The sequence below is a fragment of the Ursus maritimus genome (genome assembly GCF_017311325.1).
Source record: "Ursus maritimus isolate PB19 chromosome X unlocalized genomic scaffold, ASM1731132v1 scaffold_X1, whole genome shotgun sequence".
Taxonomy (NCBI): Eukaryota; Metazoa; Chordata; class Mammalia; order Carnivora; family Ursidae; genus Ursus; species Ursus maritimus.
The window spans coordinates 26,405,320-26,427,598 of NW_024423319.1; the positions used below are offsets into that span (position 1 = coordinate 26,405,320).

Sequence of the window (22,279 nt, forward strand, 5' to 3'; positions counted from 1 at the left end):
CTCGCTGGCTGTCTCTATCCTGTCGAATAAATAAATAAAATCTTTAAAAAAAAATTGACCCTCAGGGTCATTCCAAAGGTCCAAAGAAGACAAGTTTGATGGCATCAGTAAAGATTAATTCTAGGGAAACCATAATCTCTGTCATAAAATATCACTTTGCTGAGCCTCTTTCTGGAGTCCTTCCTCCTAGAGAGCCTGGCCTGAATAAGGATTACAGCAATGGTTTTGTGATATATGACTTAACACACCAAACAAGCTTCTGTGTATGTATATATAAGAAAAGAGACCCCTCAGTGGAGCCCATAGCACTGAAATGCTTGACATTCAGCAGTGTGATCTTTTCCAACTCCTACTAAGCAATTTTTGGAACACTGTGGAAAAACTAAAACTGTTCTTTTCACAGTCTTTCCTGGCAGGGAAGAAAGGAGTGCAGTCCTCAGGGCTGCTTGATGTCTTGTCCCCATGCAGATTCAGTGCAAAACTCAGAGCCTGTGGCCACACGGCCTCACCACGATCCGTGCCTTGGCAGCCACGGGATCCCTTTAGCCTCTCTCCTTTGGTGTGTCTCTAAGACACGAAAGCATGCAGTGTCCTGCTCTTCCCGTGACCGCCGACACAGCCAGTCTGGCTTTTTGTCTTGCAGGTTGTCCAGGAGGAGATCCCCATTCCTTCCAGCTTCGTGAGGCTGAGTTACCTGAGCAGCCGCACCCCTGGGTATAAAACCCTGCTCCGGATCCTTCTGACGCATTCGACCATTCCCGTGGGGATGATAAAAGTACACCTCACGGTGGCTGTGGAAGGGCGACTCACACACAAGTGGTTTCCTGCTGCGATCAATCTCGTCTACACATTTGCTTGGAACAAGACCGACATCTACGGACAGAAGGTTTGGGGCCTGGCAGAGGCTTTGGGTATGTTGAACTAATTGTATGTAAATAGCAGCATTATGTTCACAAAACAGGAAATACTAGTTGCATATTAATTTGTATGTGGAATAATTATGTACTGAAACATTATGGTTTTCTTTTATTTAGGGGATCTAAGGCATTTTTTTCATTCAAACCACTCTCTTTGGACTGATTTAGAGTTCCCTTTTGAGAGATTTTTGCTTCAAAACTAGTTTAGTTCTCCTCTCAGGATGGCTGCATGTCAGTGGCGTCACACACTGACTTGTAACTGTCTCCAGAGCTGACTATTGCCTTCTAACTGTGACCTTTGGTGTGGCGTTCTTTAGGCCATGTTTTTGGGTTTGACATTTAGACTGTCATTTCCACTTAGAAACTACAAAATTTTAACTTATAGGCATCTCCACTTATTATCTCTTCTGTCTAAGATGGTTAGACTCGATTAACTTGTTACTTCAGTAGGTTAAATGCAAAAAAAAAAAAAAAACCTCACCTTCCTAGTCCTTTTGATTTTCTGTTATTTCAAGACTTTTAAACCTAGTATCTTCAAGATAGTAGGGACCTTTAGAGGTCCTTTGGGCCTACAGTTCTCAAATATTTCATTCTGTCAGACAAATGACATTTTAAAAAATTAGACTGAAACAGACTTCCCAACTTTTTATTTTGCCAACTAAGAATATCATAAATAGAAAGGAAAAAAAAAACCCTACTACAATCTACTACTCGCCTACTGCTACCGTAATTTCATCAAGGAGAGGGCTATCTTAACATCAAAAAAGGAAATATTCTGTCTTAAAAAAATGACAGTAAGCAATCTAATAACACTGATGCTCAGAGACAGACAGACAGACAGACAGCAATGTCTTGTTCTCCCTCTCACTCTGTAGAAGACCAGGAAAACTTCCTAAGGGACCTGACACAGGTCTGTGGAGTCACAGCTGGGAGCCATTGATTCGTGTGCCTTCAGGCAATATCTCATGGAAACCACCCTTGGACAGATGAGAAGACTATTTTTAAATTTCTCCAGAGGAGATGTTTTCATATCCTCCCTTGGAAGTGTCTATCATGGAATAACTCCCATATAACTGACATGTATCTTTTAGACTGTGGTGTGTCAATTGCCTCCCTTTCTTTCCAGAGGAAAACTAACAGAGGGGGGGAAACAAAGACCGGTGACTCTTCTTTGCTGGAGAGATCCTCATATATTCAAATAATTAACTCCTCTCGGCTGGACTTTATTAGAATGCAAGAAACATAGAGTGGTTCAGATTTCCTCAGTTAGTGAGTTGTTTTAAAGACATGGGAACGTAAGAAAGAACAGGAGAAGGCGTCAGAAAACTGCAGCCTTGCTGAAGATACACTGTAGTCCTAGGAAGCCAGCATCCACTCTGTCAACATAGCAACAGCTCTAGTTGTCCCCTGTGCAGCAAGAGGCCACTGCCACCCTCCATGGTGACTCGGCTACACAGGTGCCTGAACTCCTCACTTCTCCTCCCAAAATAACTACCCTCCCTTCCTCTCGGCTCTTCAAACCCCACAGTCTGGTGACTTGCTCTGTATCTTGCGTCCAAATTCCTCTTAGAATATCGGATTGTGTCAGCCACAGAGTAAACACCCTAAGCAGAGCTCTACCCTTAGGCTAACTACCATCCCTCGAGGTTGTTGGCCAGCCTATGGACTCCGGCTCGATCCCTATTTCAGTGAGTGCAGTGGTTAAGAGAACAACTTTGGAGCCGGACTCTCTCCATGGGTTCCAATCATCGCTTGTCTACTTACTAGCTATGAAACATTGGGCCCGTGAGTTAATCTCCAGGTGCCACAGTTTCTCCGTCTATAAAATGGGTATCATAAAGAGAATGCTACTCATAGGTTATTATACTAGGAGGATTAAATGAGGTAAGTAACGTGAAGTGCTTCACACACGGTAGGCACTCAACCGACGTTCAGCACTGGTACTGTTTTTGCAGCTCTGCTGGTGGCCAGAGTATTGGGATCACAAGGTATAAAGCATGGAGCCTACACAGGTGTTTGTTGTCTCAGCTTCTCTAAGTAGGGAACTGGGTGTAGCAGGCAAGCACTGAGTAATTCTCCATTTTCCCTCCTTGCCACATGCACACACATATTCTCTTCTCTACCCTTGTCTGGGCTATGAGAGGCTGGCTTCTAGGGACCTCATTGCCTGGACTCGTTCACTCTCTGGCTTCCCATTTGATATGGTCAGTGGGTGGCACCATCTGGTGGAAGGAGAAGGAGGTCAGGGTATTTACCCCTGTCCCTGCCTCATTGCAGTTCCTGCAACAGCTACAATAGAAGATGGCGGCTCCTGTCCAGTAGCCCCTCATCCACATCCCCAAGCTCTCTAGTCTTCTGTCTCATCATTCCGTCCCTTTGCCCCTGCAAACCCAGGAGGCTTCTCAGTGTTGCCAGTCCCTGAGTGGGTCACCATCGCTTGTCGATTCCCTTAACCCTGCTCATGCTGCTGAACTCTCTGCCTGAACACTTGAGTGTGATGTGTGATTCCTGCCGGGACCTTGACTGGTGCATACTCAAACCTCATGTTCTCTCCAGGATATTGTCCTAAGGGCTTTGTTTTCCAATTCCTTATTACCCTCCACAGAACCCCTGCTGAGTCATTGACTTTTTTGTTTGTTTTCACTTTTTTCTTAAGTTGTGACGCTTAGCGGTTTACCCAGTACTCTCATGAAGAGCTGACCTAGACAGTGTCTAGCAGCTGTTTCTTGCCAGGGTTCACATAAGCGTGGTTCAGCCTTACTTTTTTAAATAGCGGCTTTATTGAAATATAATTCACATACCACAAAGTGCACCTGTGTAAAGTGGACAATTGAGTGATTTTTAGTATTTTCACAGTGTTGTACAACTATTAGCAATATCTAATTCCAGAACATTCTCAGCATCACCCCACAAAGTAGCACCCCACACACATAGCAGTCACTCTCCACTCCTCCGTCCCCTCCAGGCCCACCAGTCTCCTCTCTGTCTTTATGGATCCACCTCTTCCGAATATTTCAAACAAATAGAATCATCCAGTATGCAGTGTTTCACATCTGGCTCCTTTCTCTCGGCATAATGTTTCCAAAGCCCATCCGTGTCAAAGCAAGTATCAGCACTTCCTTCCTTTCTATGACTGAAGAATAGTCTTTTGCATGGATACCACATTTTGTTTGTTCATTCAACTGAGGGACATTTGGGCTGCTTTACACCTTTTGGATATTGTGAGTGGTGCTGCCATGAACATTCATATACAAGTATTTCTTTGACTGTCTGTTTCTACTTACTTCTCAGGGGAATATACCTAGGAATAGAACTGTTGGATCATATGGTCGTTCTGTGTTTGACTTGCTGAGAAACCACCAAACTGTTTTCCATGGTGTCTGCACCATTTTATCAGCCTTACTTTATGCATAAAATGTGTTACTTCTCTTTCTTTTAAATACCTCCAGTGCTAAAGATTCTAAAATTTTCTTCCTTGTTGTAGTTGAGCACTCTTAATGACTTAGCCTCTAATATGCCCATGGATTATTGAATAAACAACTAAAACACAAAGAAAAGCAAACACTTTCTGGTATACACACCGGTGATGAAGCCTCCATTCCTACTGTTTGCCAATAGGTATTAGTTTACTTTCTGTTCCTGCAATCATATTCCTGGTCAAAACTTCCTGAAGCATTCTAACTATAAAATGGCCTTAATTAAAATGCTAAAATATATGTCGTTGGTTCATTTTTAAGGCTAATAACAGTAACAAAAGCAAAAGAAATTTGATCTACTCAGAAATAGCCAAAGAGAGAGGGGAAAAAAGTATTACTCATGGTATTTCATGTGCACTTAAAGGACATATTTTTTTAGGGTAGAGAAAGAGCACTGGCAAAGATCTCAAAATAATCAAAATAGTCAAAATAATTTCAAGCATGGTGCCTAAAATGGAATATGGATTATTTACCTTGTAGGAAATGTCCCTGATAATCATGGTTAAAGGGACTTTTATTTACTACCTAGTCTCCATTTCCATATCCGTGGAGACTAAGAGAATTTCTTGACAGCGGTAAAACATTAGAGCAGGTGGTAGAATGAAGTCAGAGAATCTCATTCCCTGCAGACAGATCGTGAGCACCTTAAGAACACAACAGACAATAAATAGTTCAGGCCATAAATGAGTGGAGACAAAAGGATCAAGTATGTGCCCACTGAGCTCATACCTTAAAAGAGATGACTAAATTTAACAAACAATGAAGAAAAGACTTAGTCGTACTCCTGCCCGTATTTTATGATCGCTTGACTAATGTGAGAAGAAACAGACTAAATTTTGCACCAGATATTAACAACGGTGCTATATATGTCACTTCTCAGGTTTGCTGCAGATTCAGAGGTCCTAGTTTAGGCTTTTGGCAGGCAGAATAATGACCACCCCCCCCCAAAGATGTTCATTCCTAGAATCTGTAAATGTATTATGTTACATGGCAAAAGAGAATTAAGGTCACAAATGGAATTAAGGTGGCTAATCAGCTGACCTTGAGATGGGGTAATCATCCTGGATTATCCAGGTGGGCCCAGCGTCATCACAGCTGTCCTTAAAAATGGAAGTTGGAGTCAGAAGGGGAGGTCAGAGTTAGAGGAAGGTGTAACTGTAGATGAAAGGCTCAGCAGTGTCAAATATTGGTAACCTTGAAGATGGCGGAAGGGAGCCAAGAAACAAGGATTTTGGTGGCCTCTAGAAGCTGGAAAAGGCGAGGAGATGGATTCTCCCCTAGAGCCTCCAGGAGGAGTGCAGCCTGCTGACACCTAGATTTTAGCTCAGTGAGACCCATTTCAGACTTCTTACCTCCTTAACTGTAAGATGATAAATCTGTCTCATTTGAAGCCTTTATGTTTGTGGTAATTTGTTACAACAGTAATAGGAAACAAACCTTGACCAATATTCATACAGTCCCAGTTACAGCAAGGATTTGGGTTAAAACTATGGCTAGAAAATTCTCCCACTCTTCTTCCCTTTTCATGCCAGTTAAATATGAACTGCTGTCCCACCCATTTCTGGGTGATGGAGAAAGAGGAGATCAGCTTTAAACAAGCTGAATTTGAAGTGATGGTGAATATCTACATTGAAATGTCCACTTAGTTTGTGGGACTCTTGTTTCCCACATAGCTCAGCTGTGGGGAATTGGTGGCATTCCTAAGGGCTAGGGTGTCTCAAAAGAATAGAGGGTTGAGGGACAGCCACCGTGAGAAAGCAGTGCTTGAGATCCTAGAGTATCCTGCCATTTTGTTGTTGTTGTTTTTTTGCAATGCAACAGATTTTGCAAGTGGAGGGACAACACCAGAGTGAATAAATTACCAACAGAGATTGTGTGAACTACTTCCTTGGCAAAGTATCAATGGCAACTGATAAGATTGATTAATCTAAGTACAACATTGATCAAGGAGAAGAGTAAACTCACCCCCAGGGTTGCAGTACAAAAACCAGAATCACTAGTTCGTCCAGCTTAAAGATTTTGTTGTCTGATATACAGAGAAGACGCCCCTGCTAAAAAACTCCATCTGTGCATTTGAAATAATTTGGCCCTAGTACTTGATTCTCTAGCTCTAAATAAGGTATGATGTCTGGAAATCATTGTATATTATTTAGTTTCTTTCCCAACTCTGCTGCTTGCAAAACAGTGTAAAAAAATCATTATTGTTAAGTTCACAGTGCTGTTAAAATTCTAGAGACGGCTTATTTAATTTGACAAACTGGCTTGTTCGGGGGCTCTGATCTGCATCCATTATATGAATTTTGTCAAAATAATTCCCTATGTCCGCCTGGGTCTGCATACATTATCAATATGTAATAATGCATTCTGCCCGGTCTTCATTTTAATTAAATTAAATCGCAGCGGTTTGGAGTCCTGGAAGTTCAGGAAATCAGCCATCGCCTTTAGTAGCACTGCTATAAACAATTCTATTTTTTTCAAGGTTATTGGCAACAACAATTACATAATTATTTAGTACAGTAGTTTGGCAAGAAACAGTGGTGTTGCAGAGAGAACTAGACTTCCTAAAGGTTCACAGTGCATAGGAGTCTGTCTAAATTGTGTTAGAGAGAAACAAGGGAACATTAATAGTAATAGGTGCTAAGCTACGGTTGCTTTGTGCACACAAAACATCCCCGAGAACGATGCTTTAGTGTTCATAAATTTCCCTTCAGTAAAACCTACGCAGGCTGGGCAGCCACAAAAATCGCAGCCACTGAATATTTTAATAATAAATGGGTAGTGCTTTACAATTTGCAAAGTACTCTCACGTACATGATCTCATTTTAATCCTTATAACATTCCTGCCTGGTAGGCATAGGGCGAGGACTATGATCTTCGTTTTGCGGAGGGGGAAACTGAGGTTCAGAAGGAGCGAGGGACTTGCCTAAAGTCCTCTACAGAGCAAGGATTCAAACTCGGATCTCCCGATCCTGAGTTCTGCACGCCTTTCCCTGCTTCCTCTCTGCACTAAATTGACCAACCTACCTTACTGAGCACCCAATTCAACGCCCCAGTGGCTTTCTGTCAAAGAAGCTAGCAGAGATAATAATCTTTCATCATTTCTCTCCACTCATGAATTCATAATCGTTAACTGAGAGCAGGGCTGTTTTATCCATTCAGCTTTATAGGCATAGCACCAAGGATATGAGTTTTTCAAGGACCTGCGAAAATGTTTGCAACCCGAAAAAGAAGTATATTGGCACCAAAATATGAAAAGAAAACCAGAAAATCAACATTAATAAATGTTTAAATAAATGTCTACAAAATGAAGCATTATGTCAGCTTGTCAACTGCTTCTCAATTTTCACACTTGCATATGAAATATGTTTAATGCAGGGTATGGGTTGTGGGTTGTATCCATTTTAATATGTTTGACAAGATGTGAGATACGACCTCCAAAAGTAAGAGTGCCTGGAGCCTACCAGAATTTTTAAATGACCCTGATATTCTGGTAATCAGTGGTCTGTGCCCATTTCAAACTGCTGGTCACACCCATTTGTAGATTATGAAATCCGTTTGGTGAGTTGACCAGTATTTTTTTAATGGAATAAAATGGAAGGGAATGGAATGGCATAGAACAAAACTGAACAGAATAGAAAATATCAGAATGTAAAGCTACTAGGAGAGCATTGTTGGAAAACTTGGCTTCAATTACACGTGTGTGTGTGTCTTCCCATGTGTATGCTGGGTCACAAATGACTTTCAGGCATAAGAATTTGGAAGCCATTGGTAAGATGACATAGTCAAGACACAGAAAACTTAAATCATTTTGCAAACCATATGTCCTATTTTCCAAGTCAGCATTTATGATTGTTTTTGCCTTCCAGTCCCCTCTACCAACCCATACCAGAGCAGGATGGAGATACCTCTCCAAGATTCGGTGACCATATAATTTATCATTCGAACCAAGATACTTTTGAGAATAGAAGGGGATGCTGTTCATAATTACATCAAGACAACAATATACCTGGGTGCTGTTTTTGGCCAGTCAGAAAAAGGGGTACTTCTCCTTCAAGGCTATACCTGGCCTCCCTCCAGTCTTTATCTCTTTAATTCAGAGCAAATAAAATGTTATTTATTTAGCGCTTCTGAACTGTGGGTCTTGCCCTTTCTAGCTGTGATCTAGCGTAGCCGGAAGAAGCACTTGCTTATGAGTCACTGGGTTTAACTCTGCTTCTGCCGTTTACTCGACAGATGACCTTGAACTAGTCACTCTACCTCTCTGACTCTATCATCTCATCTGTCAAATGGGAGTAAATATATCTTCCTCATAGGTTTTTGTGAGTCTTCAAATTAGGTAATATACACAGAAATGTATTTAACTGTTGTGTGTTATACAAATGTAAGGCAATATTATTTTTATGAGAGTTATTAAGAAGGCCGTGAATGAAAGTTCCAAAAGATAGGTAACTCTTCAGGGTCTGGCCTCTGTCAAATGACAAATTATCCTACCCTGGGTAATAGCCACTGTATCTGCAGTGCTCGGATCACCTGCATGGCACATAGAGCAGCTCAGTAAAGGTTTGCTGAGTCATTAAATAGCAGCCCCCTTCTTTCTATTATAACTTTGTATCCCTTTTAATCAATCACATTGTTTTAAAAGATAACCAGTGCATTTTCAAGGTGAATCTACTGCTTAAGTACCGGTAGAGAATAGTAATCTTTTATTTCACACTGGGAGGGGGAAGGGGTTGTTCTTCATTTGTTTTTGATACACTAGAGAGAAACTCACCCTCCAGCCACCCTGACCTTTTTTAAATCTCCCAAAGATACCAAGCCTCAAGACCTTGCACACATGCTGCTCTCTCTAGAGTATTCTTCCCTATACTTCATAAGGTAAACCCCCTTCTGCATAAAGAGGCTTTTCCTTGTTTCTCCATTCCACCTTAAATTCTCTTGTTACACTCACTGCTAATGCACTTCATTTTCCCATCATAACATTTACCACTCTGTGTGTGTGTGTGTGTGTGTGTGTGTGTGTGTTTTGTTTTATATTTTGTTCTCGCACTAGAATGTGAGCTCCGTGGAGCAGGGGGAAGCAGTGGTGGGGGAAAGTCCTGTCTTGTTCTGTGTTCTTCATCCTCATATCTCCAGTTGCTGACAAGAGATACCCATTAAATATTGCGCATTTGTTGAATGACTGAACAGACAAGTGAACAAGGACAGAGGCTAAGGAGTGGACCCCTTGGCCTTGCCTATGTAACAGGATGACGCGCCTCCAGGGGCGAGGACAGCTGTGCCCAGGTACACGAAGGCACTCACAAACGTGAGTGTGAGCCAGGACATCATCCTGCCTTCGTGGCACCTCGGCCCTCCATGCTCTGGGTTCACGTCTGCGCAGCAAGGCTTGAGCAGAGCAGCCGGGAAAATATCCCGTTCTATTAGATTTCAGTGTACAGGGCCTCTCGTGTGGCTACCTCACCGCTGGACGCTTTTTACTTTTCCTCCTGTACTTTTTCTTCGTCCAACTGCCTCACTTTTAGCACTCTCATGTCTAAACCTTATTTTTGTAAACTACTAGGGTATCGATCCCACGTATTACCAATTCATTAAAAAAAATAACACATCATAAGCAAATAGTTTTTTTAAAAGAATTATTTATTTATTTATTTATTTATTTATTTATTTATTTGAAGGGCGTGGCGTGCAGCAGAGGGAGAGGGAGAGAATCTCAGGCAGATTCCCCACTGAGCACGGAGCCTGACAACCCTGAGATCATGACCTGAGCTGAAATCAAGAGTCAGACACTTCACCGACTGAGCCACCCAGGCCCCCTGAATAGAGTTAATTTTAGGATCACAAAGATGGTTCAACATTAGGAAGCCTATTGCTATAATTCACCACCTTAATAGATTAAAAAAGAAAACTATGTGAATATTTCCATAAGTGCTGAAAAGGCACTTGATAAAAATTCACCACCTGATTCTGACACTCCTGGTGAGCCAGGAATAATAGATAAATCAACAAAGCATTTCAGGCCGCTGGGCAGTGTGTCAAACTGAGGAGCCTCTGGGGTCATCGTATCCTATGATAAATCACCAGAGAACAGGAAAAGGTAGAAGTTCTAAGAGCACATACCTGTTCTCCATAGATAACACTGTACCTATATAGTTTTGGTCTACTATTGCCGTGGCCTTCATATGGTTCCTTAGGTCTCCTGTCTTTTGTCGTTACTGTTTGTTGTTGTTTTTGCATTAATCTATTTTAAAAGAATAGGAAATGTTTATTGTTCTATTTAATGATTCCTTTTGGATAAGAAAGTTTTTATCTTGTTAGTTACCTTTTAAATGTCATGAAATTATTTTTAGATGTTCCTGGAGTTCATGAGGTAACAGGTCAGTTTCTCATACTATCAGACTACTTTTAATTATGTATTGCCTTCCTAAATGCAACCATTATGATTTCTGAAGCTGTTGAAAATCATCTGCTTAATCTTGTCATATTTTGCACATTAGCTTGCTTGCATAGCATCTTTACCTTGGCTGTTTATTGTTAGTCTCCTATCCCAGCCCTTATAGATGAATGTCCCAGTCACTGAATGGGATGTCAGGGGCACCATGGCCCTCAGCCTTCCTGCAGTCCCCACATTATACAAATGCTGCTGCTCGGAGAAGTAGAATGAGCCTTCAGTTCTTTTGCCCCATGTCCAATGGCTTTGGGGGAGCAAGCTGCAATCTTCCTTTATAAACCCGTATAATAAAGTCTTCTTCATAAGCCAGTGTTAATATTTGCAAGATAACTAACAGTCAAGTCCAAGGTGCGATCCTGTGACCAAAGGACAGAGCCCTCTGCAAATGTAACAGTCCTATCTTGACCATCAGTGACTCTTGGTGAAGAAACATCCCATTAATATCTCTGTGTGGAGGTGAGGGAGAGGACACAGGAAGACAGAATTCCAGACAGAATTAAGGGGGGTCGCAAGGGAGGCAGTCACATCATTCAGAAAACACATTCTGCTATATTAGTGGCTCTTTTCTCACCTGCCTTCCCAATATATACTTTCCAGCATGGGACCACTCTACCAGCTCCTGGGAAGTAGAGTCTGGGACACCCCCCCCCCCGTTCCCCACCTAGCTTGGCCCACTGCCAGACCTCTGCAACTCCTCTGCAATGTGGATGAATAATTATTTTTTCCTTCCCATTCCACTGTTCTTCCTCATCCGCACTCCAGAGTGCCAGATGCTGAATCTGTGGCCTGTACCATGCTCTGTCGATGAGCAGATGTGACAGGCAACAGGCCGCCCTGGGAAATGGTGGTGGTCCGTGCTGTCACAGTACCAGGCAGAGTGTAATGTCGGGGCTCAGCATTTTCATTGCCAGCCCCTGAATAGCCCCTCCCCCCTATATTTAATTATATGAAAAAGAGCAGGCATTTAGTGCTTGACAGTCTGCCTCCATGAGAGAAGCCTAAGATTGGTTGCTTCTGTATTTGCCAGTTTCCTGTGCGTTTGGAGAGTAGCTCAGCTCTGTGGGGTGAAACGTCTGCCTTCTCCTAAACCGATTGCAAATTCTAGGATTGTGTTAAAGTGGGCTGCTGTCAGAAAGAAACCTTGCCTTGTTACTCTGAGCAAGAAGCCACATGCAAAAATACCCCAACACACAGCCGTTCTCATTAAAGTTAGTTGAAATTTTGGACAAGTCTTAAGTATAAATTATAACTTTATTAGCTCATAGAGCTTTCTCCCAAGAAAGTAAACCTAATAAAAATTAGAGGGAACTTATTAAGTGGCTGCCTTGTTGCTATTTGCCATGACTAGGGGGAAAAAGTAATATCATTGTGGGGTTTGCAGCCAATGCACTTTTTTGTTGTGGACTAGAGAGCAATTCAGAGAGCAGATATGAGGTGAAAAGAGTATGTCTCATTACCATTGCATTGAGAACTCTTTAATTGATACTTTGTATAAGCATTTCCTGCCACAGAGTTAGGAGGATCTTTAACTGTTACGGAGAGGGAAAAATCCGGCTCCAAACCACCATTGCAGGTCACCAGGGCACACTACTTATTTGCAAAACTGCATAATCACCTTCCGGAGAGAGGATTCTAGGGGAGCTCACCAGGCTTGCAATGTACAAAAAGCAGATCCTGACAATGGTAGGGAAGGAGATGATGGCTTTCAGGGAACTTGTAATTGTCGCTGTGATTATTTATTAATCAAGACTTTTAAATGTTGGCAAGAGAAGCAGAAACCGTGTTACTCGACATACCAACATGGCCCTAAGTATGCTTTCTCACCACCTGATTTTACCAACATGAGATCCGGTGCTCTCTTCGGCTTTTGGGTTTAAATCCCCAACCAGAATCGATCAAACACAATCTTGAAAGAATGAACTTTGGAATCACAGAGTGTTAGCGCTCAAGGGGCACTGTAAAAATTACCTAGTGCAAAAGTCTTTCATCTGAGATCTCTATTTGGATTTCAGGAAGTCAGTGAACCTCCTAGAATTATATACAAAATTTTGTTTGTGTCTGCATTTTTCTTTTTTTTTTTAAGATTTTATCTATTTATTTGAGAGAGAGCACAAGCAGGGGAGGGGCAGAGGGAGAGGGAGCGGGAGTGGGAGAAGCAGACTCCGTGCTGAGCAGAGAAGCCTGACTCGGCGCTCGATCCCAGGACCCTGGGATCATGACCTAAGCCACCCAGGCACCTCTCATCCGCATCTTTCTAGGAAGATTTTTAACTTTTATCAAATTCATAATAAAAGGTTCCCTGACCCAAGAGGGTCTAAAAATCATCAGTTCTAGTCCATCCTCCCCCGCCCTGACTTTCTTACCAGAGAAGAACATGATTCTCAGAGATGCAGAATAATTCGCCTGACACCAAACAGCTAGTTAATGGCGGACCCAAAAGTTGAAGTCTTTTCTGACTCTAGCACTAAAACCAACTCTTTCCACTCTACCAGAGTTGTTTAGCAAGCACTGGGGGCCATGACAAGATATCCAGGAGATTGTTGACACGGGTGACTGTAACCCAAACTAAAATACCTTTGAGACCCTTTTCCATCACTGAAATTCTGTTTCCATCCACCTTAATAAAGAACAGCATTGACACAGGATGATCCCGAACTAATTTCCATTGAGAAATTATTTCCATTTTATGATTAGTCTTTCCCACTCCCCATTGATCTCCCTTGCTAATAATGCTTGGTTAGGGCTAATAATAAAATGAGTTTGCATTCCATGAGTCTTCACCAGCTGATGGCAGGGTAGAAGGGCATCCCCATCAGGACCAGCTACATAATTTGCAGGGCCCAGTGTTAAATGAAAATACAGAACCTTGTGTTAAAAAATTATTAAGGATTTCAAAGCAGTGGCAGCAGAACATTAAACAAAGTGTGGGCCCCTTCAGAGCATGGGCCCCTGCGCGACTGCACAGGTCACACAGCCAGTGAAGATAGCCCTGTAAGATCCCTATTAAAGCTTTAGTGGAGCACGGGACAAAAAGAAGCCAACCTGTGATTTAAAATTGGCCACAGATGATCCACAATGCAAAAGAGTTGTATATTCATAATCATAAGGACTTTTTGGCTTATCTGTGCATATGCTCATACACACACATGCACATATATATCAGTTCGACTAAAATTACCATCTTTTCCCTTCACCCAATGCCAAAACCCAAAACTAGTTTGCTTTAATTTTTCATCTTAGGACCTATCGTTCTGGCATTGTTTAAGGACACATTTTCACTACCAGTTTTCATAACCAAATGACAAAAGGAGAAATGAGTTCTCCAGGGGCATCTAAAGACTCAGGTAGAGACAGAAACTGGATAAGCCATGGCCAACTACTAGCTAGGGATATTTGAAGCTGCCAGAAAGGGGGGAAGCAGCTTCGGGGTATGCAGTGTCATGAGCCAATACTCTCAGGCTTAGAACATTATGAGGACAGAAAGCATTTTAAATTCAAGAATCGGGAATCCGGGGTTCCAACAGGTAAGCAGGTTTAGCAGCTGAGAAAATGGCTGGGGTTTGGTATACTTGAACTAGACACATTTCAGTAGAGCATAAGCGCCCATGCTACCTCGTTTCGCACTTCCCGTTTTAGTGGCGTTCCAGGGTTCCAAGTTTAATGCACAACATCTGTGCTTCAGAAGAGTTGAGGCCAAATGTTGGGTGATATCCCATTGGTTAGCTCTGTGCAGAAACCAACATATAATGTGCACAAGGTGGAATTTACACTTGCCGCGCTCTAAGCAAACTCAGACTTCTTGGCAAACGAAAGGCCAGTTAGCACAAAAGAAAATATAAATTGGGCAAATCGATTTGTATTAGTCTCATGTGTCGTCAGTTGTTGTACAAGTGACCCAGTACTCCGAAACCAGCTTCCTGAGTGCATTTTGCACTCTGGGGACATAAACCAGCCCTCCCTGCGCCTCTCCTGGAAAAGTAAAGAAAGAAATTCTATCAGCATAGCTTAAGCCTTCAGAGAGCTTGTTTCTTCAGTTTTACAGCACAGCCCCCAACCCCAAAGCCGAAAGCTTAATGTCCGTAAACATATGGTCCGTACTCCTGACAGCAAGCACGCACTCCTTCATCCCAGTACGTACCCAGGACGCACTGACTGATGATCACTTCTGGATGCCAGTGCTCTGCTAGGTGCTCTGCTGTAGTGTGTGAGGTGGAAGGCACTTGAGTCAAGTTTCAGCCCACATCAGAATTCAGTAGCAAATGCAATATCCACAGAATTATCAACCAGTGTAAAAATGAAGGAAATATTTTAAGATGTTCTAATGTGTTATTAACTCTTTGTTTGCAGTATCTGTGGGATATGAATATGAAACGTGCCCGGACTTTATTCTCTGGGAGAAAAGGACAGTCATCTTACAAGGCTTTGAGATGGATGCTTCTAACCTAGGAGGCTGGTCATTGAATAAGCATCATATTTTGAATCCTCAGAGTGGTAAGCAGCTTTTTATTTTAGTTTAGTTTCAAAGAATATATAATTTTAATTTTTAGTGTTTGAAAGATTTTGTTTATCTATTTATTTTAGGGGGTGGGAGGAGCAGAAGGAGAGGGAGAGAGAATCTGAAGCAGACTCCATGCTGAGCATGGAGCCCGATGGGGGGCTTCCATGTCACGACCCTGAGATCATGACCTGAGCTGAAAACAAGAGTCTGGAGCTTAACCAACTGAGCCACCCAGGCGCCCCAAGGATATACAGTTTTTAAATCACAATCTTATTTTTAATTTTTAAAGATTTGGGGAAAACCTAAATGTCTAGTAATAGGAGAATGGTTTAATAAATGTTTCTAGTCATGCAGTGGATTTTTTTTTTTTTTTTAGAGAGAGCACAGGTGCACGCTAGAGCAGGGCTGGGGGCAGAGGGAGAGGGAGAGAGAATCTTATGCAGGCTGCAAGAGCACAGAGCCCACCCCAAGGCTCGATCTCATGACCTGAAGATCATGACCGGGGCAGAAATCCAGAGTCAGACGCTTAACCAACTGAACCACCCAGGCACCCTGCAGTGGAAGTTTTTTAAATTGTGGTAAAAGAGCTGTAACAAAGTTTACTGCTTTGACCATTGCTAAGTGCACAGTTCAGTGACATTAAGTACATTCACAATGTTGTACAACCATCACCATTGTCCATTTCCAGAATGTTTCCATCATCCCAAAGAGAAAATCTGTACCCATTAAACAATAACTCCCCATTCCTCCTCCCCCAGCTCCTATTCTACTTTCTGTCTCTATGAATTTGCATAGCTTAAGCATCTCATGTAAAGGGAAAGATGTACATGTTTTTAAGGCTTTTCATCCATACTGCCAAGTTTCCCTCAAGAATAATAGTCCATTTCATGGTCAAGAGTGCCCATTTCTTGGGGCGCCTGGGTAGCGCAGTCGTTAAAGCGTCTGCCTTCGGCTCAGGGCGTGATCCTGGCGTTCCGGGATGGAGTCCCACATCGGGCTTCTCCGCTGGGAGCCTGCTTCTTCCTCTCTCACTCGCCTGCTGTGTTCCCTCTCTCGCTGGCTGTCTCTCTGTCACAGAAATAAATAAAATCTTAAAAAAAAAAAAAAGGGTGCCCATTTCTTTGTACGTAAGAAGCTTTTAAAATATTTATTAATACTATTTTCTTAATGCAATATATATACACACATACATAGTGCTATGTATATGTATCACACACCTGCAACACATATTTGATGCGGAAAACTTGGAAAAGTACAAAGAAAAAATTACCTGTAAGTCCACGACCTAGAGATGGCCAATATTAGTATATTTCTTTTCAAATACAATAATCTGATTTCAAATTAGTGCTAGTATAGTGAGACCTCTTCACCACAAAGTTCTGTGAAACTGGCTTTTAAGAATCCTCTATCATCATTGCTCTATCCCAAGTAATTAACCAGTGTATCTGACACTAACCGACTTTTAAAAAGTAGAATATGTTTTATATAATCTAAGACTCCATCAGTTATGCCACAATTTTATGGAAAATGCTGCCAATTAAACTATGACATGCATTAATTGCAAGACACATACTTATTTCAGAGATGTTAAAAATGTGAAGCAAAATATGCACCTTAGGATTGTTGAATCATCCATGTGATATAGTTTTCAAAAGGCTTTGGTGACCTCTGTCCCATTTTAAATACAACAACCCTGCAGCGTGGCATTAATCCCATTTAAAAGACCAAGAATCGGAGGCTTACACGGTCACGTGAATTTCCCCAATGTTGCACCGTTCATAAGTGGCTAGAGCCGTGTGCTTTTTCTCTCTGCCACAGTTGTTTGTCCACATAAATGTCAGTAGATCCAGTGAGAGGCTAGGAACTGGATCAAGGAACAGTAATAGGTGAAAAAGAAGAGGTAGGAGGGAGACAGGAGAAGTGAAAGAATCTAAGGAAAGAGGGCAGTCCTGGACTTCACTTAGTTTTAAGTTTCCTAAGTCCTGGACTTAGGAAAAGAGGAAAAGGCAGAGAACCCGAGACTGTCATCTTCCATCTTTGCCTTCTTCAAACCACCCTTCCTCCTGTCACTTTCTCCTAGTTTGTAATTTACATGTTAACTAAACCAGGAGACGGAACCACAGGTGGCCCTTGAGCCCATGCGTCTCTCAGACAAACTGATCTCACTACCCTGGTTGTAAATGCTTCATCCAAGTTCCTCCACCTCGTGGGTCCTACTGGGGAGTCGGTCATTGGTGTTCCCATCCAGCTTTCTTCTGAACATCTACTGGGAAGTTTTCATTGCAAAATTGCATTCTTTTTTTTTAAGATTTTATTTATTTATTTGACAGAGAGAGACAGCCAGTGAGAGAACACAAGCAGGGGGAGTGGGAGAGGAAGAAGCAGGCTCCCAGCAGGGAGCCTGATGTGGGGCTCGATCCCAGGACCCTGGGATCACGCCCTGAGCCGAAGGCAGACGCTTAATGACTGAGCCACCCAGGCGCCCCGCAAAATCGTATTCTTTTCATCCAAAGAGGCAGACTCTGAGCACCCTTTAGTAGAACATGGACTTTGGGTTATTTCTCCAGGACTGGGGATGTGACTGTCTTAAGACAGTTACACTCTTCCATCCAGCCGTCCTTGTCTGCATCTGACCTTTATGAAACAGCTGGCTAAGGTCAGGTTATCTCGTAAGGCCATGAACTGACCAAGGCTAAGAGATCCATTTTATAATCACACTTAGATCTTACTTTGTTTGCACCATCGTTGAGTCAGCCTGAGTCAACCAGCCACACAGGCTAGGAAATTTTGATTGGCAAAGCTAACCAGGTTTGCTTCAACCACGGCACACCACCTACCATAGTCCCGGGGGGTACCCCAAAGGTAAATGAGTGAGTCCATTGCCATGTGCCTTCATTATCCTTCCTTCCCCTCTTTCAAGGAACATTTTAAATTCCATTTCAAATTGTTTGTTTTTTTAAAAAGCAAAGATTCAGGCACAGATATAAAATGTCAACTTTTTTCTGTTGTCAAAAGGAGAATCACAGTTTTAAAAGTACAAAAACGAAAGGGCAGATACCACTTATTAAATTATGAGGTTTTTTGTTTTGATTTGAAAGAGTTTGACATTTTAAGCAGCCGTTTCTTTTCCCCTCACTTTTATTGGCTTGTATGGATTGTCTCTTTCAAATGCCTGTCATTGACATTAAGCACAAAGTGGGAAATGACCTCAATCGAACCAGCCCCCAGCTGTGTGCTCCCAGCCCTGTGTCCTCTTACCATTTGCTTCACACAGGCTTAGAAATTCAGAACAGAGGGGAGCCATTGAGGAAGTTGGCTTTGGGGCCCCCTCTGATTTCCACAGATGTGTTCTCTCCACCCCTACTTCGCCAGTAATCAGTTTTTAGGCAATTGGTACTGAGTTCTTCCTGAGAATCTTTTTAACACCTTTTTTGAAGTATAATTTATACACCATACAACTCACCCACTTTACAAGTACACGTCAATGATTTTTAGTAAATTGTAGAGTTGTGCATCCAGCGCACAACAGTTTTAGAATATTGTTGTCACCCCAAAAGGATCCCTTGTGCTCACCCCAGACCCACTAAATCTGCTGTCTCCTGAGAATTTTATTCTGAGAAAGAAACCTTATTTTAGATAGTTTTTTTTTTAAAGGAACATTTGTTCATTGTATCTTCTCATTTGTAGGCACGTTGTATTTCTAACCAAGAACTTGTCACACTTGCCAGGCAACAGATCTGAAGCCAGCTCTGCCACTGCCTTTCAGCCTGACCTTGGACACGAACACCTCTCTTGGGATGTTTTCGAAGTCTAAATCCCACCCACAAAGGCAGTTTTAGAAGCAGGAATGATAAGTGTGAAGGAGCAGCTTTGAGAAGACCAATTTAGAAAGCAATGCTCTTTCCCCCTCAGGTCAGACAGTCTTTTCTGACTGATTAAGGCAAGAGCGACCGTCTTTCCAAATTCCCCCACTCCGCTTCTTTCTGGAAAAAGCCTAACTCTTCAGGCACCCTGCTTTTTTGATCTGAGACAGATGGCAGATTAGAAACAAGAATCTATCTTCCCCCAATTTCCTCTCACTGGTTAAAAAGACACCTGTAATTAGATTGGATGTCTGCTGCCATTCACTTCTTCAGTTTTTCTTTGGTTCCAAAATCATTATGCAGTGGGTAGTTTCTAGAAGGCAGTGTTTTCAGACCATTTGTCATTTTAGTTGCAGCAATTGTATTTACCTGACAATTAACCATTGGTTGCGGAGAATTGTTTCCAAATATCATACCTGATATATATAAATGGTTTCTACTTTCCGAGATTAAAAAAAAATACCAGGAACTTGTGTTTTTCAATATTATTCCTTCAAAATACATCTTCTTAGTGATTACAGAGAGTACATAGCCTTATCTTTTAAGAGAAATCAGTTCTTTAAAATTATGAGGAATAAAAATGTGTACATGAATCATCTGTTACAGAGATAAGCTATTTGTTATAGTGTATCTTTGTCTCAAACATATGTCCTAGTGTGTCCTCCCAGTTGGGTGTTAAAAAATTATTAGAGAAAACAATCCAGGGTACTAATTGGATATCGTCATCTGACTGAAATGGATAAAGAATTTCTTTTAACTTAGCCTCCAAAATAGGCCAGTAGTTTGTCGACAAATGGCTTTACTGGGAGGGGAAGTAAATTCCCATGGATCACACTGGCATATCTCCCAGTTTGTGTTTATATCCTCTCAGTCAAGTCCTAAGAGAAATATGTATTGTGTCCCTCGTTGTTCATAAGTCTGAAAAATGGTTTCTTCTTTGAAATCAGCATAAAGCACCACCCACTGGCTTCCGAGGGGAATTTTTATTTCAGACTTATTTATAAGCTTCAAAAGAAGTTCTGAGCAAGGTAGCAGGAGGGTATGAGTAGTGCGTTTAAAAGTATGCTTAACTTATACAACAGACCTGGCTTTTTGGCAGAGAAAAGGCAAACTTAAGGGAGAAAATGCACAGTAGGCGCCACTCCGTAGGGTTTCTTTGTTGACTGTCAACAAGACACCCAATCCGTAGCAGGAAGTTGGCCTTCATATAAATAATGTGCGTTGTCCTAGGATCATTTGATCCTGTTTTCAAAATGAGCATGTGTGGCAGAATAAACTGGAAGGGAGGCAGCAGTAATTGATCAAGATTTCCAGGAACATAAACAAAATATTTTCCAAACAACCTTTTGCAGAAGAATTGGTGTTAAATCATTGTTGCTAGATGGTATGCCCCGGTTCTATGTAATGGAAGGTTAAACAGATTCTTGAAACAACAAAAACACCCTTCAAAATTATCTATTTTTCCAGGGCAATACAAAAGGGGTTTGCCCATTTTTGTTTTGATTGCTTCAGCTTTAAACAGGAATGGTAATTTCAGTACACGGGCACTTTAGTACCTTGCATGAAAGCAAGACATCAATTGTTGAGATGTAATCAGAAAGTACATTGCCTTATGTTTTACTTCCTTTAATCATTCTTCTTCTTTGATGGAGTGCTGGGCTTTCTAATAGAAAAGGGGAGTTTTAGAATTGCAGGCTTAGAAGAATGGTTTAGTATAGCCATCTTTAGTTTTTAAATTGCCAGGAGCCTGGTAATAACATGTCATTTTGAAGGTAATTGTTAACTATACCGTTATACTGATATAAAAAAGATGGAGATCTACCTGTGAAAATAGATGTTAATAGCAAATCTGGTATTTCCAAGCCAATAATTGGACATATTTTTGAATGATATACCCTATAATGCATTGCTGAAATACAGACATGCTAAACAGTTGGTTTCCTCATTTGTTCGAAAACATATCATAGTCTCATTGGTAGGATATTCAGTTTGTGATCATCAGGAGGTTTCTTTTCGATGACGTTGTATGACCATCATCCCAGTTCTCATTCACTTCCTCCCAATTCATTTAAACTATAGTGTTGATTGCACTGCAATTAAGTGTTTTTTGGGAAATGAAGTTCAGTCCTATTGATCTTACTTAATTAACTGTTCGAAATCTGACAAATTTTTTTACTGCCTAATAAAGTTATTAATAAAATTAATAAGAAAGTAGTGATCCTCGAGCTATCTCACAGTTCTGCCATAAAAGACCAATTTGTTGGGGCATCAACTCATAGCTGCCCCTGCAGATCGTATGTTGAAAAAATAGCCAGAAATCACCTTGGGAGGGAGAGTCGGAATACCTAGACTTGAAATGCGAAGGCTGTATGACATGTGGGGTTTGTTGCCTGGAGGCCCTTCCAAGCACATATTTGGTGTTATGGTCTTGTGCGTGTTTTACCCTCTTATTTATTTTGGCCAGCACCATTCCTGTTTCAGATTGATCACTGGTGTCTGTTGTAGGACCGTGGGACCAAAAGTTGAAAGAAAACTGAGGAAGACATTTCAGAAAATGTTTAGGGAGGGTAACAGGCAATCCAAGGAGATAGATAGCAGGGATCATGGGAGAAAAAAAGAAGACTCTACAAGATTACTGTATTCATTCATTTGCCGTCAGTGACTTCCGTCCGACACGTTGGCATGTCTTCTCACAACATGGATGTTTTACCTGCCCAGGCCCCTTGTGAGCAGACTGGAGCACAGCAGTCCTTGTTCCTTAGATTTTCTGCCCAGGTTCAGCAGGTTTGCAAAATCACTGGGATTTGGACAAGGAAACTACAAGACTCAAAGCCTATTTTGAACATTTACTGAGCTCTTATAATGACTTGGCCTCAGGGATTGGCACTAAAATGCAGAAAAGAGTAAGACAGAAGGTCTGTCTTCATGCAGCCCATGTTCTAGTGGGAAAGATAGAGAAGCAGTGAAAACTGTACCATACAACATACTTGGTGTTATAACGGAGCTATGGAGAACAAACCGTGGGCACAAAGAAGAGGGAGTAACTCATTCTGCCTGGACAGAGCACTGGGGAAAAA

At 41.7% G+C, this 22,279-nt stretch overlaps 1 protein-coding gene across 6 annotated transcripts in view; it reads left to right on the forward strand.

Moving 5' to 3' along the window:
- Positions 1 to 22,279, forward strand: part of TENM1 (teneurin transmembrane protein 1) — a 535,869-nt gene that overhangs the window by 404,424 nt on the left and 109,166 nt on the right. For all 6 annotated transcript variants that reach the window (XM_040628223.1, XM_040628229.1, XM_040628232.1 and 3 more), the window contains 2 exons: positions 644 to 911; positions 15,189 to 15,332. In XM_040628223.1, coding sequence (XP_040484157.1) covers positions 644 to 911; positions 15,189 to 15,332 — 412 coding nt within the window. The remainder of the gene's footprint in view (positions 1 to 643; positions 912 to 15,188; positions 15,333 to 22,279) is intronic.